The sequence below is a fragment of the Amblyomma americanum genome, chromosome 5, assembly GCF_052857255.1.
Source record: "Amblyomma americanum isolate KBUSLIRL-KWMA chromosome 5, ASM5285725v1, whole genome shotgun sequence".
In the NCBI taxonomy this organism is placed as follows: Eukaryota; Metazoa; Arthropoda; class Arachnida; order Ixodida; family Ixodidae; genus Amblyomma; species Amblyomma americanum.
The window spans coordinates 58,239,715-58,261,755 of NC_135501.1; the positions used below are offsets into that span (position 1 = coordinate 58,239,715).

The 22,041-nt window shown below is 46.9% G+C and overlaps 1 protein-coding gene across 2 annotated transcripts in view; it reads right to left on the reverse strand.

The window, feature by feature from the left end:
- LOC144132471 (cytochrome P450 4c3-like) overlaps positions 1 to 22,041 on the reverse strand; it is a 71,937-nt gene that overhangs the window by 26,374 nt on the left and 23,522 nt on the right. For both annotated transcript variants that reach the window (XM_077664906.1, XM_077664905.1), the window contains 5 exons: positions 21,510 to 21,622; positions 19,141 to 19,226; positions 14,283 to 14,476; positions 14,131 to 14,200; positions 11,650 to 11,776 (listed from right to left, as the gene is read on the reverse strand). In XM_077664906.1, the coding sequence (XP_077521032.1) occupies positions 11,650 to 11,776; positions 14,131 to 14,200; positions 14,283 to 14,403 (318 nt within the window). In that variant the 5' untranslated portion in view covers positions 14,404 to 14,476; positions 19,141 to 19,226; positions 21,510 to 21,622. The remainder of the gene's footprint in view (positions 1 to 11,649; positions 11,777 to 14,130; positions 14,201 to 14,282; positions 14,477 to 19,140; positions 19,227 to 21,509; positions 21,623 to 22,041) is intronic.

Below are 22,041 nucleotides of genomic sequence, written 5' to 3' on the forward strand. Positions count from 1 at the left end.
CAGAGACAAAGAGAGCGAAATCCTGGCTTTAAGGAAATTCGGACAAACGGCCACAGTGGCGGTCACCTTCTCAAGTAGCCGATTTGACTTTTACGTCTGCTACAAAGGAGGGAAAATGCCCTCCTACCTTTACAAGAAAACGACTCCGGCCTGCTAAGGGTACAGGATGTGGGCCACAGAGCCGGCCTTTGCCTCAACCCGCAGGTAATGGGATCTGAACCGTGAGAGAAACGGGATCCTATGGAGGGACATTGTGATGACCCCCATAATGCACAGGTCCACACGGGACGGAGAGGCAAAGAGACACCGTATGGCTCAGTTTAAACAAACAGGTAAATTCAATAATTACACATGATTAAGATTATACATCAGAGGCTGGGGCGTCCGAGCTTACGTGCCGACGACTTCATGGGGGCGATGGAGTGGCTCCGGAGTTGGGCTCGAGCGGTTGCTGGCAGAAGCTGCACGCCGTCGGGCTTCGGCGCTGAAGGTCCTCTTGGCGAACGATGTCGTCCTGAGCGTGTATGCAGTAGAATTTCAATAGTCGTCCGTTTCTTCGAGGATGGTTCACAAACCCTTCCTCTAGTGTCGTTCGGCTTGGAAGATGAACAGGAGGCGAGCTTGTAGATGATGACAGCAGAGCATAATTTTACAACATACATATACAGAGAATTAAACTGGAAAAAGCAGAACTGAATTTACAAAAGAACAAACTTTGCACTACTTTACTCATCGACCGGGCAGGTTAGTGCCTAAGTAGCATCACATTACATGCTAAGCATGGAGCCCCAGCTCAGACTGGACTGCATCCGTTTACATGCGCTTTTAAGCACTTGATTAACAAAGGACTAAGGGCGGTCATTTTCAGTGGCCCGCCCAAAGCATCAATTCTCCAATGAAAAATAACATGCGAGATGGGGACAACCCCTTGGGTTGGGCTTAGCCTCGAACCCAGATTCTTGTTAACAATACAAACTAAATAAACAACAAAAACGTCACCACTCTCTCTCAAGTGAGAGTATCCACAGGCTCTCCCTTCGGAGCTAATCCTTGCCTCAGGCATGCATACCGCCACCCACCATCGGTCCGCGTCGTTCGTCAGCAACAGAGGAGGGGGCGAAAGCGCCCTCGATGCTGCCGCGCTACCGACGGCGGGACACAGCTAATAATCATGAAGGGGTTCGTCTGTCGCTCCGGGAAACCAGATTAAGGGTCGCCCCTGTTTTCCCACATTCTTGGCGAGTCTTGCCTGTCCGCCATGACAGGTGTCCGTCACGGCCCTTCTGGGAATGCGCTTTTGTTCACGAGGCACCGCGGGAAGCTGTGGGTGCCTTCCCGGCGATAGCCCACGTCGTAAGGGGGTGGGGGGTCCGTGCGTCAAGCGACAATTTTCGTTCCCGGTATGTACTCGGGGCTCTCGCTTATACTGGGGGGCGGTTTCCGCGTGTGCCGGCGTCCTGCTTTCTGCAAAGGTATGCAGCTGGAAAAGAGGGGCGGCCTTAAGTCCCAACTCGATGCACACACAAGGAATGTACCTCGTAGCACACAAGGAATGTCACACTCGCTCACCCTCCAGAAGAATGTTCTCCGAACATTTGAGTCCCTGCAGCTCCCCTTGTCTTTCTGAATCGCCTCGCACAGTGCGTCCGACAAAACACTTTTCGCTGCACTCAACACCACTGCACAACACCATATGCCTCCGCTGTCATAACTGGCGTCTCCAGGGGCAGCACTGATCTTCTTTTACAGATAAACATGAAACTCAGCACCCAAGCCTCTCTTTTCTAGTCCAAACTGGACGAAATAAATTTACCACAGTTATAAAGGAGCTCCCACTTCTAGCACGATCACGGCACAGACAAAAATATAGATAACGAAAGGAAGTAGGGCAGGTTCTGCATGCGCTCCGCATGCTCTCCTGTGAAGGTGTTACTTAATGACAGAAAGGTTTAACTATTAACTCCGATAACTTAACACATACGCATATAGCAATGTTATGAGCTGCGGCATTACACAATTCTAACCAGTTCACAACTCCGCTCTGTTTACGCCATTAGTCCGACTTAGCTTTCCGATTTCGCAGTGGATATCGGCCTTCATGAGTCATACTAAGTAAGTCTGTGCCCCTTTGTCTGCTTTGGGACTCGCGAGGGCTCGTGGCAGGAGCCTCTCCTGGCGTTATCTGCGCGGCAACCTCGCGCGCTTCTTCTTCTAGCAATGCATGAAGTAAATCCGGTGGCATTCCGGCCGTCACCTCGGGCGCCTGCCGAACAAATGCAGGAGAGGGCGTTTCTTGCGAACTATCTGCGCGCTCCGCTTCACTTCTGTCCCCATCAAAATCCGCGTTTTCCCTTTCCTCATTTCGTGAATACTGAACCGGTGCCGACTTCAGGCGATTTGCGTGTATCGTTATCAAACGCCGGTTCACGTCTCGGACTCTGAAGTTTACCGGAGAAAGCTTCTCGACAACCTCGCACGGTCCTCTCCACTTCGTCTGGAACTTACGAGCTAGCCCAATCTGCCTTTGGCAGTTTTCAATGTACACGCTGTCCCCCACATCAAACGGCGCGTCTCTAGCACTGCGATCGTGCGCCTCCTTCCTGCGCTTCGCCGCTTTCTTTAAGGACTCCTTTGCGATGTCCCTCGCCACTTGCAAGCGCGATTCTAGCTCAACCTTATAGTCGTCCAGTGAAGCGTATGGGACACGACGGGGGCCCTCTGGCACTTCACTAGGCTGGTCCGGGTCTCGGCCGTAGAGAAGAAAGAATGGCGATTCGCCCGTGCTCTCGTGTGCTGCGGAATTGTAGGCAAACATTGCATACGGGAGCCACAAGTCCCAGTCCCGCTGGTCGCGCGAAACAAAATGCGACAGGAACCCGGCCACGGTTTGGTTCAGTCGCTCCACCGCGCCGTTGCAAGCCGGATGGTACGGTGTTGTCTGCTTCTTAGCGATCTTAAGCAGCTCGCAAACTCTCCTCATTAGCTGCGACACGAAGTTCGTTCCCCGATCTGTCAAGAGTTGCCTCGGGGGTCCATGTCGGAGCACGATCTGTTCGACAAATGCTCTTGCAACCGTGTCTGCCTTCTGATCTGGGAGTGCTACCGCTTCCGCGTATTTTGAAAGGTGATCGACAAGTACTAAAATGTACTTGTTTCCGGAAGTGGTCGTGGGCAATGGGCCCATTATGTCCATACCTGTCCGCTCGAAGGGAGCCGAAACCTCAGGGAACGGCTGAATTGGAGCTGGTCTTCGTCCCTTGGGTGTTTTTCTTTCGAGACAGGAATGACACTTCGCACAGTAGTCTCTAACATCCTGTCGCATGCCACTCCAAAAGTACAAACGCTCCACACGCCTGCGTGTCTTCGCTACGCCAAAATGACCGGCGCATGGCGCATCGTGAAACGCGCGAACAACCCTTTCTGTCCACGACCGAGGTAGGACGACTCTCTCCCAAGCGGTTTTCTCTGGTCTCCCTTTCCTGGTTGGCCTCGTGCGCCGACACAGGGTGCCGTCTTTGCCAATGAAATAACCTAGCTGTTCGGGGTGAGACGGTGCGTCCTCTAAGCTTTCGATTATTCGCTTCAGGTCCGGATCTTTGCACTGCTCTGTGCGTAATTCGGCGGGGTCGACTACGGGGACAAACTCATCTATAGCTGCCACGGCAGCTGTGCGGCTGAGTGCATCAGCATTCAGATGCGTCTTTCCTGACTTGTGCTCAACTTCAAAGCAGTATTCCTGCAGGTGTAGATTCCATCTAGCGAGTCGCGAGCTAGGGTCCCTGACACTCATCACCCATTTCAGAGGATGGCAGTCTGTGACTAGCTTGAATTTGCGGCCGTAAAGGTAGCATCTGAAGTGCTTTACTGCCCAGACAACGGCGAGGCACTCCCTTTCCGTAGCTCCGTACTTTTGCTCTGTGGGGCTCAGCTGTCGGCTAGCAAAAGCAACGGGATGTTCTTTGCCCTCGATAACCTGAGATAGCACGGCACCCACTGCGAACTTTGACGCATCTGTGGCCATAACGAAGGGCAAATTAAAATCCGGGTGGCGCAACAGCGGTGCACTCATTAGCTTCCTTTTCAGGGCCCCAAAAGCATTCTCCGCGTTTTCGTCCCAGCGAAAGGCGACATTTTTGGCTGTTAAGGCGGTGAGCGGCTTAGCGAGCTTGGCGAACTCCTCTATGTGCCTTCGGTAGTAACCGATCAGGCCGAGAAACTGCCGGACCTGGCGGACGCTAGTCGGGGATGGAAAATCCGAGACACACCTTAGTTTCTCAGGGTCCGGTCGCACGCCGTCAGCTGAAAAACGTGCCCGAGGTATTTCACCTCGTTTTTGAGGAATTGGCACTTAGAGGGCTTCAGCTTGAGACCCGCTCCTCTTAGTCGCACCAAAACCTGCTCAATATCGCGCAAATGGTTCTCAAAACTGTCACTGTATATGATAATGTCATCCATATACACGAAGCACAGCCTCCCCAGAAGACCTGCCAGGATAACATCAGCGGTTCTCTGCCAGAAAGCAGGGCTGTTGGCCAGACCCATCGGCATTCTTTTCCATTCATAGTGCCCTGAGGGCGTGTTGAATGCCGTTTTCTCGGCATCTGCCGGATCCATTGCTATCTGCCAGAATCCCGCCGCCATGTCCACTACCGTGAAGTACCTGGCAGAGCCCAGCTGAGAAAGCGTCTCCTGTATATTGGGGATGGGGTATGGATCGATGCGAGTTACGGCATTTAGTTTGCGGTAGTCCACTACCAATCGATACGAGCCATCTGGCTTTTCCACCAATAGTGCTGGTGCTCCCCAGGGTGACTTTGAGTGTTCGACAATGCCGCGATCAATCAGGTCCCGCACCTGCCGCTCCATCTCCTCACGTTGGGAGTAAGGAATCCTGTACGCACGCTGGTAAACGGGCGATGAAGTGCCGGTTTCTATCCTGTGCTTTATAACGCCACAGCAGCCCAAATCCAGGTTGGACGCGGCGAATACCTTCGAGTAGTCGTTCAGCAAACCAGCCAGAGCCTCCCTCTCCCTGGATTTTACGTGAGAAAGATCGAACGACACCTTTGGAGCAGCCGAAGGACTAGCATGCTCTACAGTTGCGAGTACCGTATCGGTGGGCTCACGTTGCTCTATCGCAGAGGTGAAGAAAGCCAATGTTTTGTTCTTGGGAAGGCTCAGTGGCTGCTGGCTACAGTTAACCACCCGTAGGGGCACTCTGTGGGCGTCATTAACTGTCACGAGGCACGCGGCTGCCTTCAGGCCATTGCTGAGAGAGTCGACCGGCTCAAGCACTCCCAAGCCGCTCTCTACATCTGAAGGCACAAACGCGTACAAAATGTGCTCCGACCAAGGAAGGACGACAGCCTCCTCGACCAGCCGGATGGCAACCCGCGAATATACCTTCTCCAATGATCCCACTGTTTGACGGGTGTCAATATCGGTAATGCGAATCTCAGCCCCTCTCCTGTTCAAAAACGGAACTTTTGAGTCGCCCGCATTAACCTCTTCCTCAGAGAATGAGACTACTACCTTCCCTTTTATCAAAAAATCCTGCCCTAATATACCTGACACTCCGTTTGGCAGAGACACCGTGTCCGGGCATACGTAGCAGGGGTGCTCCAATGCAATTCCGCCGAGAGAGAAGTGTAACCGGTAGAGTCCACTTATGCCAAGAGGATCCCCCGTTATGCCTACAAATTTGGTTGCCATACCACCAGACGCTTCCAACACCTCGCGGTCCCCCTTCCTTCGAAGCGTGTTAAAACTGCTCTCCTTAAGCAATGTCACCTTTGACCCCGTATCTATCAACAATTCCATGCAACAACCATTTAACTTGCAACGCACAACAGGGCATGCCTCGTCGGCCACACAAACTACCACCACCTCATCATCCACTGCTCCCTCCCCACGCTCCTCAGGCTGGGGAGGACTAACTAGTTTTTTGTCTCGGTATCTGGAGCCCCGCTGTCGGCTTGCTTAGGGCGTGTCTCGCCTGCTTCTCTTTGTGGTTCCCCACGGCGCACGTTTTGGCAGAACCTGGCGATGTGTCCGCGACCCTGGCAAGCGAAGCATACAATTTCTTCAAAATCTCGCATACCGCGCCTGTAGCTTTGTGGCGGTCTCCGGTTTCCAGCGAATGGGCGCTGTTGAGCGCGCGCTTCAACCTGGCGTTCTACCTGCTGAGTTAGCAGCTGTTCCAAGCGATCTAACCGCTCTGTCAAGAGAGCAACCTCAGGGTTGAGCACCGCTCTCTCTATGACGCGTACTCTCGCTGCGGCTGTCGTTAACGCCTCATTTCGTTCCTCATCCAATGCGGCCTCCACGGCTTGGTCGAAATTGCTCGGCTTGCGCGAGAGCACGAACCGGCGCACGGGGTCTTGCAGACCAGCCACGAACAAAGGGGTCATTTCCTCTTTAAGTATATCCTCCGCGTATTTCTTCCTTAGCTGGTCTCCTTCCTCCTCCCTGCTTAACGTATCGCGTGCTAGGCGCTGAAGCCGCGACGCAAATGTTCGCACGTCCTCCCCTACCATCTGTCCGGCGTCACGGAACCTCTGTACCCGCACGTGACGTGGTTCAGTGTCGAAATGCTCAAACGCGAGCTTCTTAAATTCCGCAAATGATTTTGTGGATTTTACTTTTTCGTCTCGCCAGGCAAAATCATGAGCAGCTCCTGCCATCTTACACCTCGCCATTCCCAGCATTTGAGCATCGGACCATCCCCCCATTTTCCCAATCTCTTCTAGCATGGAAAAGAAATCGCAGATTGGAACCCCTGTCTTATCTCCCGTAAACGTCGGAATGACGCTTCCTAATGCCAGCATGCTTGCTCCGAGCGACGGCTGTGGAGTGGGAGCTCCCTCAGATACAGTCATTTTTTTTTCAAGCCCTCCAGTGCCTCAAGCCTCTCAAATGGGGGTAAAAGTCCCACAATCAGTCCCGTGATTCCCTTTTGATTACAATTTTGAAGTCATGAATGTCGCAGCATTCAGAGGACATTTGCTTTTGAGAACCCCACTTCTGACACCAGAGTGATGACCCCCATAATGCGCAGGTCCACACGGGACGGAGAGGCAAAGAGACACCGTATGGCTCAGTTTAAACAAACAGGTAAATTCAATAATTACACATGATTAAGATTATACATCAGAGGCTGGGGCGTCCGAGCTTACGTGCCGACGACTTCATGGGGGCGATGGAGTGGCTCCGGAGTTGGGCTCGAGCGGTTGCTGGCAGAAGCTGCACGCCGTCGGGCTTCGGCGCTGAAGATCCTCTTGGCGAACGATGTCTTCCTGAGCGTGTGTGCAGTAGAATTTCAATAGTCGTCCGTTTCTTCGAGGATGGTTCACAAACCCTTCCTCTAGTGTCGTTCGGCTTGGAAGATGAACAGGAGGCGAGCTTGTAGATGATGACAGCAGAGCATAATTTTACAACATACATATACAGAGAGTTAAACTGGAAAAAGCAGAACTGAATTTACAAAAGAACAAACTTTGCACTACTTTACTCATCGACCGGGCAGGTTAGTGCCTAAGTAGCATCACATTACATGCTAAGCATGGAGCCCCAGCTCAGACTGGACTGCATCCGTTTACATGCGCTTTTAAGCACTTGATGAACAAAGGACTAAGGGCGGTCATTTTCAGTGGCCCGCCCAAAGCATCAATTCTCCAATGAAAAATAACATGCGAGATGGGGACAACCCCTTGGGTTGGGCTTAGCCTCGAACCCAGATTCTTGTTAACAATACAAACTAAATAAACAACAAAAACGTCACCACTCTCTCTCAAGTGAGAGTATCCACAGGCTCTCCCTTCGGAGCTAATCCTTGCCTCAGGCATGCATACCGCCACCCACCATCGGTCCGCGTCGTTCGTCAGCAACAGAGGAGGGGGCGAAAGCGCCCTCGATGCTGCCGCGCTACCGACGGCGGGACACAGCTAATAATCATGAAGGGGTTCGTCTGTCGCTCCGGGAAACCAGATTAAGGGTCGCCCCTGTTTTCCCACATTCTTGGCGAGTCTTGCCTGTCCGCCATGACAGGTGTCCGTCACGGCCCTTCTGGGAATGCGCTTTTGTTCACGAGGCACCGCGGGAAGCTGTGGGTGCCTTCCCGGCGATAGCCCACGTCGTAAGGGGGTGGGGGGTCCGTGCGTCAAGCGACAATTTTCGTTCCCGGTATGTACTCGGGGCTCTCGCTTATACTGGGGAGCGGTTTCCGCGTGTGCCGGCGTCCTGCTTTCTGCAAAGGTATGCAGCTGGAAAAGAGGGGCGGCCTTAAGCCCCAACTCGATGCACACACAAGGAATGTACCTCGTAGCACACAAGGAATGTCACAACATGAACCTGTAGTGCGGTGAGCAGCGTTTGTGGTGCGATGTTCAGCAGACATTCAAATACTGCGTATATTATTCAGAAGCATGGGGCGAAGAAGATGCTTTAACTCGGAGTTGCAAAAGAGAGGGTGTCAAGGCCGAGGACAAGGTACGTTGCGGGTGCAGACGGCGGCCAAAGATCAAGCAACCACTCTGCGTCGGTCAGCTGGGCGTCAGGCGAAAGAAGCAGAGGCGGATCAACGGAGCAATGCAAACGGTGAAGACCGCGGAGAAAAAGCGGAAAAGGAGAGCTGGGCAGCGCCAGTTACATCGAGTCCTCGCTTGTTGGGAGGCAAAGATGAATGTGGCGAACTTGAAATGAGGTTGAAGAGCTTAGGAAAGAAACTCGTGAACTTAAAGAAATAATTGAACATTTATGAAGCATCATGAAAATCGATAGTGCATGGCCTGTCCTGCAAATCTCCGAACCCAAACAGTTTTCCAAAAATAGCCTTAAAAAATTATGAATATGATTATACAGATGAAGTCAGAATTTACAGAAGAAACCGCCATTCGGCAGTTGCAGCTCAAGCAACATCAGCTTGAACATGCGGTAGGCATAGAGCAAAATCAAATAGGGGTCCTTAAGATTAAGATGGACTGGGAAATTAAGGAAAGAACAATGCTGGTCAAAAGGATCTTGGTCAAGAGTTATACTTCCGACAGTTTTTTTGGGCGATGATGAAGATGAGTGTTCCGCACAGGATGGACAGTCATAGTCAAATGAACCAATTAATTATTTCGCAGTGAAACTGCAGAAGATTTAGCAAAAAACTGGACAAATTACAGCAATATGAAATGGTTTTGGTCTAAAACTCGCGCTAAAAGTGCTGCAGGAGGCCAATGCAGACGAAAAGGTAACTGAATACAGGACCTTTCATTTTCGATGAATACACGTGCATATTTTATTGTGCGGCGGATACCGAGCAAGAATACGCTATAGTTGTGGATGCCAGTGCGCAGGTCGACAAATCTCAGCTAATAATATTTAGGAAGGAGACTCTGACCGTGTTACAGTATTTGTGGGGGAGCGCAAATTGAAGAGGTACCAATTGCGAAAACGTTTGGTCTATAAATAGGTGAAAACTGCAACAACGCGAAAGTGACTAGGCGATTGTAGGCAACAACTGGCCAAGTGGCGAGAATGATTAGTAGGGTATCAGACTACTAGCATGCAGTTAAATTAAAGAAACCGTAAAGTTAATACAGGCTCTTATTGTGAGCAGGGTCGCTTACGCAGCGCCATATGTGAAATAGAAGAATAGTGAACAGAACAGACTTGACGTCATGTTAGGCAAAGTATATAAAAGAGCACTTGGTATCCCGGTAAAAGTAGTAAGAGAATAGTGTTCAATAGCATTCACAATAGTGTGGACAAAATATTGAAGGTCATCCAATGTCGCAGAGGATACAGCTATCAGGTAGCAGGACAGTAGGGGACGTACTCCATAGACTAGAGCTCCGATGCATTTCTTCTACGGAGCACAAAGAAGACTTGGATGACCAGCTTAGGCCAGCTTAGATCGATTTGCAGTCGACTCCGAAAAATATGCACCACGAATTTAATAGAAGAAGACAAAAGGCTAGAGCGAACGCCATCAGGAGAACATGGAACGGGATGGAAGAGGCAATTTACGTAGACGCAGCATGACCGGTCAACGGGATATCAACCATAGCATGCACGGATGTGCGGGAGAAATTAATTAGTGGGGAATCAGTTCGATGCACAGGAGTCACAGGCGGCGACTGCTTTAGCGATAGTTTCCTGCAAGTTCTCGCGAGTAATTACGGGCTCGTAGACTGCATATCGTAGCTATACCTGAGGAAGCACACAAATAGAATACTCAGACCTAAAGAAAATTCATAGTCATGTGGACTACGGGAGACTTTGCGGATGTTGGAAACGAAGACGCTCACGCAGTTGCCCGCGTGCTATTACCTAAAGTCTCCCTGCATTCACGGGACATAAATATTCAGAACCGCTGTTAAGCTATAGCCCAAGCAGCACAAGTAATTGGCCCAACAGTAATTGGCCCAACTGTATTGGCAAAGCTGGCCCTACAAAGGACCAGGATGGGGCCATCCTGGTGCAATATTGGGCCTATGACCTTTGCTGCTTGGGAGAGATTTACTCTAACATTTCAGATTAAGGAAGAAAGCATACGCCGAACCACACAAAAATCTTAACAGTGAGCAAGGGGTCATTCTAACGAAGTTGCTATCGAATACTTGTGTAAATCTCGTGAAATTCAGCCTTCAGTTTTCAAATTAGTACAATCCACATTGCGCTTTCTGCGGTGAAGTGGCTTACTTATACCACATGACATGGGCCTGACCAAAAATAACAAGCCATACCAAGAATCAGTAACCCAACAACTAGGACTGAGAGGCGTGCTGTCCAACTCACATTTTGAAAAATAGATTTTGCTGGTAAACCGGGAAAGCGGCGGCAAAAGGCAAAGCGCTCCTGGATTGAGGGCCCACTCAACTATTCTATGCATTAAACTCTTTCTCTCTCTCTCTTTCTGTGCTACGTAGAAGACGTCGATGAGCGGACAGTGCCGACGCTGCCGCGGGACAGAGCGCTCGCGCAAGGCCAGCTGCGGACACGCAAGACATATTTGCCCCGGTCAGAACCACCGGATGACTGCCACGTAGAAGACGACGAAGAGCTGGCGGTGGCCGATCCCCCAGTGTGGGTATGTGCCATATTTTGATAGGCTAACAACAACAACAGCGATCGCGCTAGGCGAACAGACGATGCCAATAGACAACGCGAACACTGAATGCGCACAACGGATGAGTGCTCGGCATTGGTACCCATCGGATTAGTGCCTGTGCACTAAAAGGACAGATTCACTATACTTCCAATACCTCGCTGCGCTACATTACTTTGCAAACAACATTCCTCAGTAGTACTGCCGCGTTCTCATGGGAGAGCTCCCCACGGTGCACATTACTTTACCCCCTTGACCTCCTGTTCGTTGCCGGCGTCGGGCCGCCGCTTTAATGGAGGGAGCAATGCTGCGTGCTCATGGGGGAGCAGACGACGAGGACAAAGTGTGCCTGTGGGCGATTCAGCCATCTTGTTAGAGTTTAGTCTTCTCTGCTGTGCCTGTGCGCCTGTGGCAACTCTTGGTTACAATATTTTGATAGACGCTAGCAGGGCAGAAGAGAATCCGCGTGCAGAAGTGAAAGTGTGATGTACAGTGGTGTTCTACTGACCTAGCTTCATACAGGTGGTAGTTTTGTTACGGGAACCCTTCCATACCTTGCGGGTAAATGCATGAAGCGTGTTGAGGCACTTGGCGGACTCCTTGCCCATGGGGGTCAGCCTGTATATGAAGTCCACCTGAAGGACTGGTCTGAAGACACGTTCCACGAACAGCTCACCCATCCTGAATGAGATAGAGGCGGGCGTTGGTAGTTATGACTGCACTAAAATAGTTACGATTGCAACACTGATTACGGCGCCAGCTGCTATGAAAGTTGCTTGATAACCACTATCATTTTATGTAGCGCCAAAATGGATGGGAAAATCGCTACTCTTTAAGGGGATTTGAAACAATATTTGAGGAGAGCTCATAAACTCGACAAATCGCTAGATTGTGTTGTCGTGAACGCATCTGTCGAATAACTACTACACGAAACAGAGAACCCTCAATACCACGTCAAAGTTGGCGAGCCCCTACCAGCGACTTCTTCATACTTGGAACTTGAACTGTCTCAGATGTGGCGCAGCTAGCATGGCCGTGGCCAGCCAGCCGCGTCACTCCGGCGGTTTTGAAATCTCCGCCCTCAGGGGAATTTCGGCGTGCTTCGGGAGCCGACGGTGAGGCTGAGTGGGTGGGGCAGACGGAGGAGCGCCGACTTTTAAGCCAGCAAAAAGTTACGAGTGGACAGGAAGAGAGGCACAAAAACTTGAATTCAAATTTTTGTACAAATGACATGATTTTTACAAAAAGCACTGCGAAAATTCTAGCTGGAGGATGTGTGTGAAGCGGCGTCATTTAACATTCGATGCATACAGCTACTTGACTGAAAGCCGCTTTGAGATCCCCTTCAAAAGCACCCCATGAAGAAAGCCTCGGCTGTTAATTAAAGTACGGCCGTGCCCAATCGGCCTTCTCATAAGAATGGCAAAGATGGAAGTGCCACCCGCTAAACATTTGTCCTCCTACATGCTAGTTGTCACACTCACTCTCATACCTCCAGAAAGGAGGTACACAGGTGACACCATGACGGCCTCTTTCATTAGTGTCATGTTCCCGCGAAGACCTCCAAGGGATATCGTACCTCGAATGCACTGAGTAGACATTCGTCATCATCATCATCAGCCTCACTGCGCCCGCTGCAGGGCAAAGACCTCTCACATGTCTCTCCAATTAACCCTTTGTTTTGCCAGCTGCGCCGACCCTCTGCCTGCAAACTTCCTAATCTTATCCGCCCACCTAACATTTTGCCGTCCCTTGCTCTGATTGCCTTCTCTTGGAACCCACTCCGTTACCCTTAACGACAAGCGATTATCTTGCGTTCGCATTACAATATCCCTGTCCAAGCCCATTTCTTCCTCTTGGTTTCGGCTAGGACATTAACAGAAATCAACCCGCGTCGTCGCCGAAATGTAAGACAGTCAAGCTAGGCCTCTCTGTCAACTTCATCAATTCATGAACTCGATTTCTCAGCGTTTCAATTGTTCAGAGAAGCGGAATATTTTGTTTCTCTACGTTAATGCAGATATTGTTACATATGAGAGGTTGCTCGGCGTACATTTTGTCTGCAAACAGAGACTGTGTTTACGATTTTATCAACCATATCGACATAGAACTGCTTTTTTTATAGACTTGACGGCAGAGCTGCATTGCTTACAATAGTTTGAGCCTGCAGTAGATAAGATGCCCTCACAACTTCATACTGCCGAAGTAGAGGTCTACGACATGAATAGAAAATACGTCCACCTCATAGATTTGAGTCATGGGCGGTGTCAGAGGTAGGATTTAATTGCAAAAAGATGCAAATTGGCGAGAAGAAACAGTCGAGACTGCAGAAAATGAGTACCGTACACAGCGCCTTCTTATTTTGTTTTGTCTTTTGCTGTGCACGCGATAAGAGCGGGAATAGCACTTGAATATAGTCAGTATTCGAAAAACAGTCCTGGTGTAAACAAATCATGCAGTCTTGTAATCAAACAGGGCATGTCCTATGATTTCTCCTCTATTTCTTTGCCAGTGTGTTCGTTGAATTTAGTGTTTATAGACTCAGGAAGCAAAGGAAAGGGCGAGAAACAACTTTTCAGACGCATCTATAAATTTCAGAGCGTAGTATGCGCTTAAAACGCAAGTAGGCTTTAATGTTGAGAGGAAATACGATGTTACTTACCTTTGAACCTGAAGATACAGCTCTGCTAGAATTCATGGATTAAGTTCCTGACGCATATTGTTCGCCAAGCTGTTACGTAATATTGCCTTGTCACGGATGTTATCTCACCACAAGCGTTGCAAGTTGTAAGTTCTTCAATACGTCAGAGCGGAAATCGCAAAAAAATTTCTTACACTAGATGTCGTCGCATCTGCGGCCGGATCAGCCACAGACCCTTGAAAATCGTATACCTTGCTAGTACTAACAGAAAGAAAAATAGCGAGCAAAAATACATTCCAATATACTCATAGTGTAGGACTAGAGGGGATTTACTGCCACTTTGAATTGACTCTTGCTTCCAGCAGATGGTTCGTAGCTCACACCTAAGTCTCACCTGTTCACCGCTTCGACGTAAGGGCTGTGTTCGTTGCTCTGCGCAGATATTGTCGTTCCCATGATTGTCTCTGCAAATGGCAAACGATGGCTTTATTACAGCAGCTTGAAACAGAGCAGCAATAACAACAGCTTTCATGAAAAATAACCGACCGCATATGATGTCCAAAGTGCAGAGCGTGATGAGAGGAACAACGTCAAACTTCTTTTTTTCGCAGGATAGTTTCTCCAGCTTCTTGACGAGTGCCATAGATTCGGAGTTTATGGTTGACATGAAGTCCTCCAAGATTCTGAAGTGGAAAGACGGCGTGAAGAGGCGTCTCCTCGACCGCCATTTTTCTCCGGTGCTGAGAAAAGAACGAAGATAAGGTATAAGATTATTTTAGTCTCAAGCATGCATTGGAGGACATACTCCCATTCGTTAAAATTAGATGAATAGGCGTCCGTAATGGCGCTTAGTCAGGCGAGCGGAAAAGGCCCTCAAGTGGATCACTTCCCATTCCGTCATTTAGAAGTATCCAGTTTCGTGACCAATGTTTCGCTTGCTCCTCATGCCACAATTTCTTACTACGGAAGCCTAAAACTAATCATGGTGAATCTCTACGCATCTGGTGCTACTCTAACATGGTTATTGCTGCTGACCACGTGATGGTCTTTGAAATAGATCTTTACTGTCATTAAAAAATTCCCAGACATATTGGCTGACCAAAAAGAAAGCGCATACGACAAAAGAGTGCCGTATATTAATAATGCGCTATTATTTTAATTCGCACGTGCCCATCTCCTTGCACTATGCTTCCATCTATAGCCAAATTTAGCATTGCATTTCATCTTGGGAAAACAGAACACATTTGTCACGTCTTCAACACAAACAAAATTATGCCATACGCAGTATTACATTCAGCTTTTTATGCAGTGCTGCTCCGTTACTGCACATTCTTAACATTCTAGAAGTCACATCCATTGTTCTTTATTTTCTTGGCATCCTCATCGACAGGTTCACAAATCACTCTCAGTGCGACAGATCACAGAGTCAATTTCATGGACAAAGTTCCTCGCCGTTCTCAAGCAAGTTTCTTGCTTTTCTTTCCGAGAGATAACCACAGCGCTGTAAGTTAACCACACGCAAGACAGGACGGGCGCTGTCTTGTCTTGCGTGCCTTCTTGTGTCCATGTTCCATAGTGGTGCAGTTATCTGCCAAAAAAAAAAACAATGAACTAACCAGCCCAGACCAAATCCTCATTGAAAGTTTCTTGATACCAAAGTATAAATCAATTGCGGTATATTCACAGTTAATTTCTCTGCCACATTTTTGTTATTATAATTACCACTTAGTTTGAAGCCATCATCTACCTATCATTCATGCTTTTAATGTAATTTTGTCTTTCTCTAGAGTTAACTTAGGCTACAAATTTTTATACATAAGAAAATACGGAGCGCTCGCTTGAAACGCTTTCGTCTATGTGTCCACTTATATACATAACTGTCTATATTGTGTTTCGTTCATAGTTTGAGTCGTTCTTTATTTTTTTGCACACATTTCGAATTGTATAAGAGATAGAAGTATTTTTCCGCTGTTTGTATTTTCACATTTTCATGCAATCTTCTAACAGAAGGTCACATGTGAAGCCGTTCGCTTTGTGACCTTCTCCTGTATTTACCAATTGCGTGTGACATATATTATGATGGATTATAAAAAACTCATTCTGCTTTTTAAAAGCTCTCTCTGGTGATAAAATAAAACGAATACTGTGAAGAACAGCTATGAAATTAGCTTATGAAAAAAAAGCATCCCCATTCCAATTTTTAACGTCAGGCGGATTACATTAGAACGAATGATGGGATGATCTTTCAGACTGGTTTCAATTATTGATACCCTCTGCAGGCATCACACATTTAATCTTAGCAAATTTCCTAACCTTATATGACCGGCTCTCTGCAAGCTGATTCTGCTCTGTCTCCCGTATAATTTACTTATTTCCTTTTCATGTTGTATGCATTGCTTGTTCTACACCAGCAAATTTCTTTCTGCAAAGTTCAATCACGATAGCATTCACTGGAATATTTTTCTAGCACGCGCTTGTCTACTTCTCTCTCTGCAGGCATTACCCTTTTTTTGTTGCTTTCATATTTGATGCACGGTTCTCGATTTAGTGCAACCCTTTTGCTAGCCTTCAACTTTGCCCCTCAAAAATTCGCATTGACAGGACGCCATATTTATACTTTATGTGCTTTCTTCAGGAATACTGATAAGCTACTGTTTTCAACTTCGTTTTCCCTACAAATCCTGCTACAATGCATTCTTATTATGTACAATTTGGGTTGCACCCTACAGATCTGAGCGTACCACTTCGTACCCCCAGTGCTGAACTTTCCATCGCGTGCTGTTCTCCTCTCCCAATTTACCTAAATATACCTTACGTTTCCTTATATTTAAACGAGCATTTCACTTTGCGTGTTTGTCACCTGAAGCTTAGCCTACAATCAAACGCTTTAGAAGATGCTTGCGGCATGGCCTCTGATTTGCCGATTTTGTAACTTACTATTACGTACGAAGCAGCTGAGCATTGATTAATCATGTGGGTCACTACCGTATTGCACACAACATTGCAGAGCGCAATCAAGAGAAGGATATACAATCACGCCATATCCACTTAAGGCCCTGCAATTTAAAACTTGCGCAACACTTTGGACGACAGATTCTTAGACGCGGCGGCCAGATAAGGCTGCTTACTGCATGAAAAGCTCCTTTCCTCCTTTGAAATATGTAGTCAGTATGATCAATGTCTGGTCGCTTCTGTCGTGGTAGTCCAAGAAACCAGGCGTATTGACGCGCATTTCAGGAGATTACGCTAGAGTGCTTTTTAACACTTCTCAGCGCTAGTTAAGACCAATAAAAAGGTATAAGAAAGAATTTTAGTGAGAGTGTGAACCTGTAAACTTATTATTGGCTTTGAAGACTATTTTCTTGAATTTGGACGTTTTTCAACACTCCCACTAATGAACAAAGCGCCGAAAAAGATCATTTATTCATGTTTTAAAATGCCAGTTATCCCGTAGTAACCGTTTAGGCAAAATTGGTGGCGCCATTTTTCACTGTGGGTCTCAGGAGGTTACAGCATTCGGTTCCTGCTAGTGTGATCAGTTTTGTTTCCTTGACCTGAGGCACATCTCTCGCTAACCTCGTACCTATTCGGCTTAGCGCTCTTTATTGTAAATCACTGGGAAGAGGAAATATTTATTTATTTTTTTAATTACAAATACTGCAGGCCCTTCTCGGGCCCAAGCAGAAGTGGATACAAGGCAGAAAAAAATGACAATGGCGGATCGAACAAGGAAGACAGGTATATACACAAATAAATACACAATACAATTTCATCACTACAGAGGCATCGCGGTGGGAATGATGTTCTATCAAGGAGCTTAACCTGTTCTAAAAAATATTCGACTGTGTTGCAGTTCACAACAGTAGATGGCAGTTTATTCCAGTAATGGATAGCTGAAGGGAACAAGGAATAATTGTGAACATTAATGCGGCTTGTGATGCATCAATAAAAAAAGAAATTTCCTCGCGCCTCATGTATTCTTGGTTTTTACTATACAGTTTATCATTTACTGTTTATCGAGGAGCTGCATGTTAAGCCAAAATATAAACCCACACGTTTGATAACACCTCTTTTCTGTGAGCAGTGCGCGCTGTTGAGTTGCATGTGCACAGGGTAACGTGACCCTCCCGCAGGAATTTTCCTTGGAGACATGCGTAGGTATATCCGAGGTTTGCGTGAATGCACCGACTAGGGATTACTGGCGATTGTAGTGTTCCATCCTTTACTAGAGCAGCGACTGGAGATCTAAGCTATCATTAGAATTTTGTTGCTTCGGGTTATAAAGATGGAATAACACCTCTGTTATTTCAAATTTTTCGATGACTGCGCCTTGACAAATGGAAGCGATTTCTTTAAGAGAAAAGACTTTTTTTAAGAGAAATATTTTTAAGAGGAAAGAAAAAAAAATCCATGCGCTGAATTCTTCCCCTGAAAATGCGCTAGAGTGCACCCACTTTTTTGTGTTATTAGCTTTCTATTGGTGCCAGTTTCTACGAAGTGATTGCTAAAATGCCGAACAGCTCATTCAGAAATTTGAGCTTAATTCTCATGCTTAATGACATACTGCAGTTTAACATTCTGATGCAGCAACAATGTACTTAAAACCTTGATCCCCATCAAATGTGAGCACCTCTATTTTAAACGCAAGCGAGAAAAGGCAACGTATTTTCTTATTCACATTTCACTTTTACGTGCTGACCTTGTGTACAAGGTGCTCATGTCTCAAGGCCGAAAGTTATTAGGCCAAATATCCGGCTGACATAAAAAAGTAATTGCTATCCCTTTTGCATGACATCGTCGCTTAAACGTCGTGAAGCTTCACATCAGCTACGACAGAAACCGTAGCAGAGAAATCCATGGTAATTTCGCCTTCAAGGAGCTTGATCATTAGCGTGCAAAATGTAGCACATTGCATACGGCTTTAGAAGTCTTCTTTCTGGTGCGCTGTGCTTACCTTCTGCAGGAACACTTTAAGTTCGCTTACTGCTGACAAAACCAGTGGAGGATATCCCCAATGGGAGTGTGGCTTCATTAAGTTAAACACATTCAGGTGTTAGATGCGAAACCAATGATGTGCATCCGGGTCTCAGTGAAAGTGTACAACGAGGAACACACGACCTACAACATGATAAAATAGACAGCTGGCTTCTGTCTGCAATGTCTTCAATTAGTGGTCTGGGTTTAAGTTCGGCAGATGAGAGAGAAAATTACGTAGGACGGCGTGGCCGTGGCTGGCGGGTGACGGGGCAAACTGAAGATTATTGTAGACAGTCATCTGTGTCGCAGTGTTCGTAACAACGGCTGCTGCTTAAGAAAAATATTCTGCCGTTTTCAAGACTTTCCGCAAAAAATGCGCACCGCTCCTGGCACAAAAGCATAATCCTTCGCAGTCAAGCCGCAATACCTGGTGAGTAGTCCCGTTCCTAGCCAGTTGTGAAGCAAGTGGTACTGGTACCCTTTTGTCAAAATCTTGCTGCTTGACAAAACCTCCTGAAAATGACATTCATTTTTACGATCATTGCAGGGCTTAGTGGAACTCTTCGCATCCTTGAAGGCGCGAAACATGGCTTCATACCATGCGGCCTTCATTGCATTCTGTGTGAAATATTGCCGAAACTTGCATGCGACATATAAATAAACGTCCACCAAGCTAAGTACTTTTAGTAAATCGCTTCGCGCTAAAAAGAATTAAGATATAATCATTAGAGAAGCCTGATATGTACAGGTGTCAGTTATATTGAGACATTCTGCAAATGAAATGGGCACTCATGATTCAATTCGAATGCACCAAGCTCTTCTATCAAAATTATTCCGGAATGTCGTGACACAAAAGCCTCAATTTAAAACGACCGGAAAAGGATAGAACTGCAATGAGTCAATTCTTATTGTTAATACTGGATGGTATTTTGTCATGTCAGTAGCCAATAGTGTGCAGTATGTTTAATTACGTGCTTCTGCCATATACCGAGTGTTACAGGGAAGACTTTAGGTAGTTTTCAAAAATAGGATTTATGAGGTAAAAATCTAGCTTTCGCGGCATGGTATTGCCAGCGTTGGCAGACACCAGAGAACTGGTAAATGATATTAACTAGTAAAATGATTAACTAATTATAAATAATTAACTTTTTAACTATTAGATTTACCCGCCTGGTTGCAAATACAGATTTTTAGCCGGTCGTTAGTGACCGCCATACCAGTTGTTAAAATTTAGAAAACGCGATTACTCTGACCACTGTGGCTCAACCCATTTTGGCTTCTTGGACTAGTTAAGTGCACTGGAGGGGTTGTTTTGCATGCATGCTTTCGAAAGCGCATGCATTTTAGCACTATGCAAATAAAGTTTGTATAGCCACAGCGGCGAGGTATTCGCGTTTTTTTAATTTTTAAAACTGATATCGCTATTACTAACGACAGGCTACAAATCTCTAATTGCAACTAGGCGCCTAACTCTAATAGGTAAAAAGGTAAGTATTAAAAATTAGTTAACCACCTTGCTAGTTAAAATGATTCACCGGTTTTCTGGTGCCCGCCAAGCCTGGTAATACGATGTCGTAAAAGCCATATGTTTACATCAAAAATCTTATTTTTGAAAATTACTTGAAGTCCTCCCTCTAACACCCGGTATGTACGTCACGGTACAGAGCACAGAAACCGACTTTTCTTGGCTCACGTTATGTTCAACAGACTCTCCAAAGAAAGAGATTTATTACAGAGCACGCACATTTTTTTGTTAACTTTTGCCACTGAGCGGACCCTCAGGTTACACAAGCCCCAAAATAACGCGCGTGAAAAATTAAAGCTATTTCAGTGTTGACTACTGACACGCAGTAGTTGACATTCCTAGTCACTGTATTCATGCACTGAACACATAACAGGATGGATCGCAGTGCATTATATGAAGCAGTTATATAGAGGCGCGGCGGCATAACTGGTGCGCGCAAGTGTGAGTGAATGGGGCGTATGTGGTTAGTTTATTCTTATCAGGCAAAGTGCGCTACCGGCTTGGACAGAAAATTTTCGAAGTGCGCGAAATTTCCTGCAAAAAAGAGCTGTAATATATGGTCCTGGTAAGCAATGTTTTACTGAGAACTGTTTGAAGCACAAAGCAATTCAAACTCGATTTTATTCATCGATACGAGTGAATAACGCGCTTGAAAGATTTTCGGCATACCTGTGCAGCCAGTGCATGCCAACAGCAGCAACATATCTCAAGTATCCACAGTTAGAGGCGGTTTACCGACATGCCTACCACTTTTTCCACGTCACTGACTATATGGCGCACAAAAAGAATCTGTCGTCTAAAGTGGTGCCGCAAGGGTTCTGTTCTATGTGTTTCCAAAAGTTTGGTTATGTTGCCTCTGAGGACGTTAAACTTGTGTCTCGGGCATTCCTGAATAATTCAGGATTTTCTGAATGAGCGTGTTTTAGGACACCTTCCACGTAGGTGATTTTGACGCCTGAAACAAATGTGTTCTTTTGTTTCCTAGGTCGACCATCTTTCAATAAAGCATCCGTTGTTAGTTCAGTGCTGTCCTGTGTACTTTCTCGTTTAGAACTCACAGTTTCTATTGCTGCTTTCGTCATGCTTGTAGACTTGACCGCAGCGAACTGGTATATGTGGGTGTTTTTTCTCCTGTTACTAGGAAATCTCAGTCTTTACTCCATAATATATCACATACAGATTGTACCTAACAAACAAACCTAAGAGCAAAAACACTTTCTTCTAGTGCAAGAAACTCAAACATGCACTTCAATACTTAGGGACTACTTTACCTCAATATACTGTGCCTTGTAAAGGGCTAACAATGGCGTGAAACCTAAGTACAGAAGATGTCGCCCATACTTCTGAAAGGTTGCATGGTATCCAGATATTAGAGCAAACGTCACTGAAAAGAAAAACAGACACAGACCAAATCAGCGCAAAAACGAGTGAAGCGGCGAGGACAATAATGAAAGTATTGAGGCTTGTAGAAAATGTAGAATGTGGCAGAAAACAGCCACATCAGTTCACGCTTGTGTTGATAATGTTCCTTGTTTGGAGCAGCAAGAAAACGATCAACGTCGCCGGGCACTTTCCCCTGCTGCGGGGATAGCGGACACGTCAGGAGCGACTAAAAATATTGGCTACAACTTCTTATTAGAGCAGTCGTGTCTCACGGGCCTGCAATTGATCCCTGCACTGACCGCGGCCTTGGCCGCGAAGTTCGGTGTGAAGCCCGGCCCGGCACTAGCCAGCTGCTACATTACACGTAAACAACTTATTCTTGGGGGCTAAACTCCCACAACACAAGGAAAGAAGCAGCCG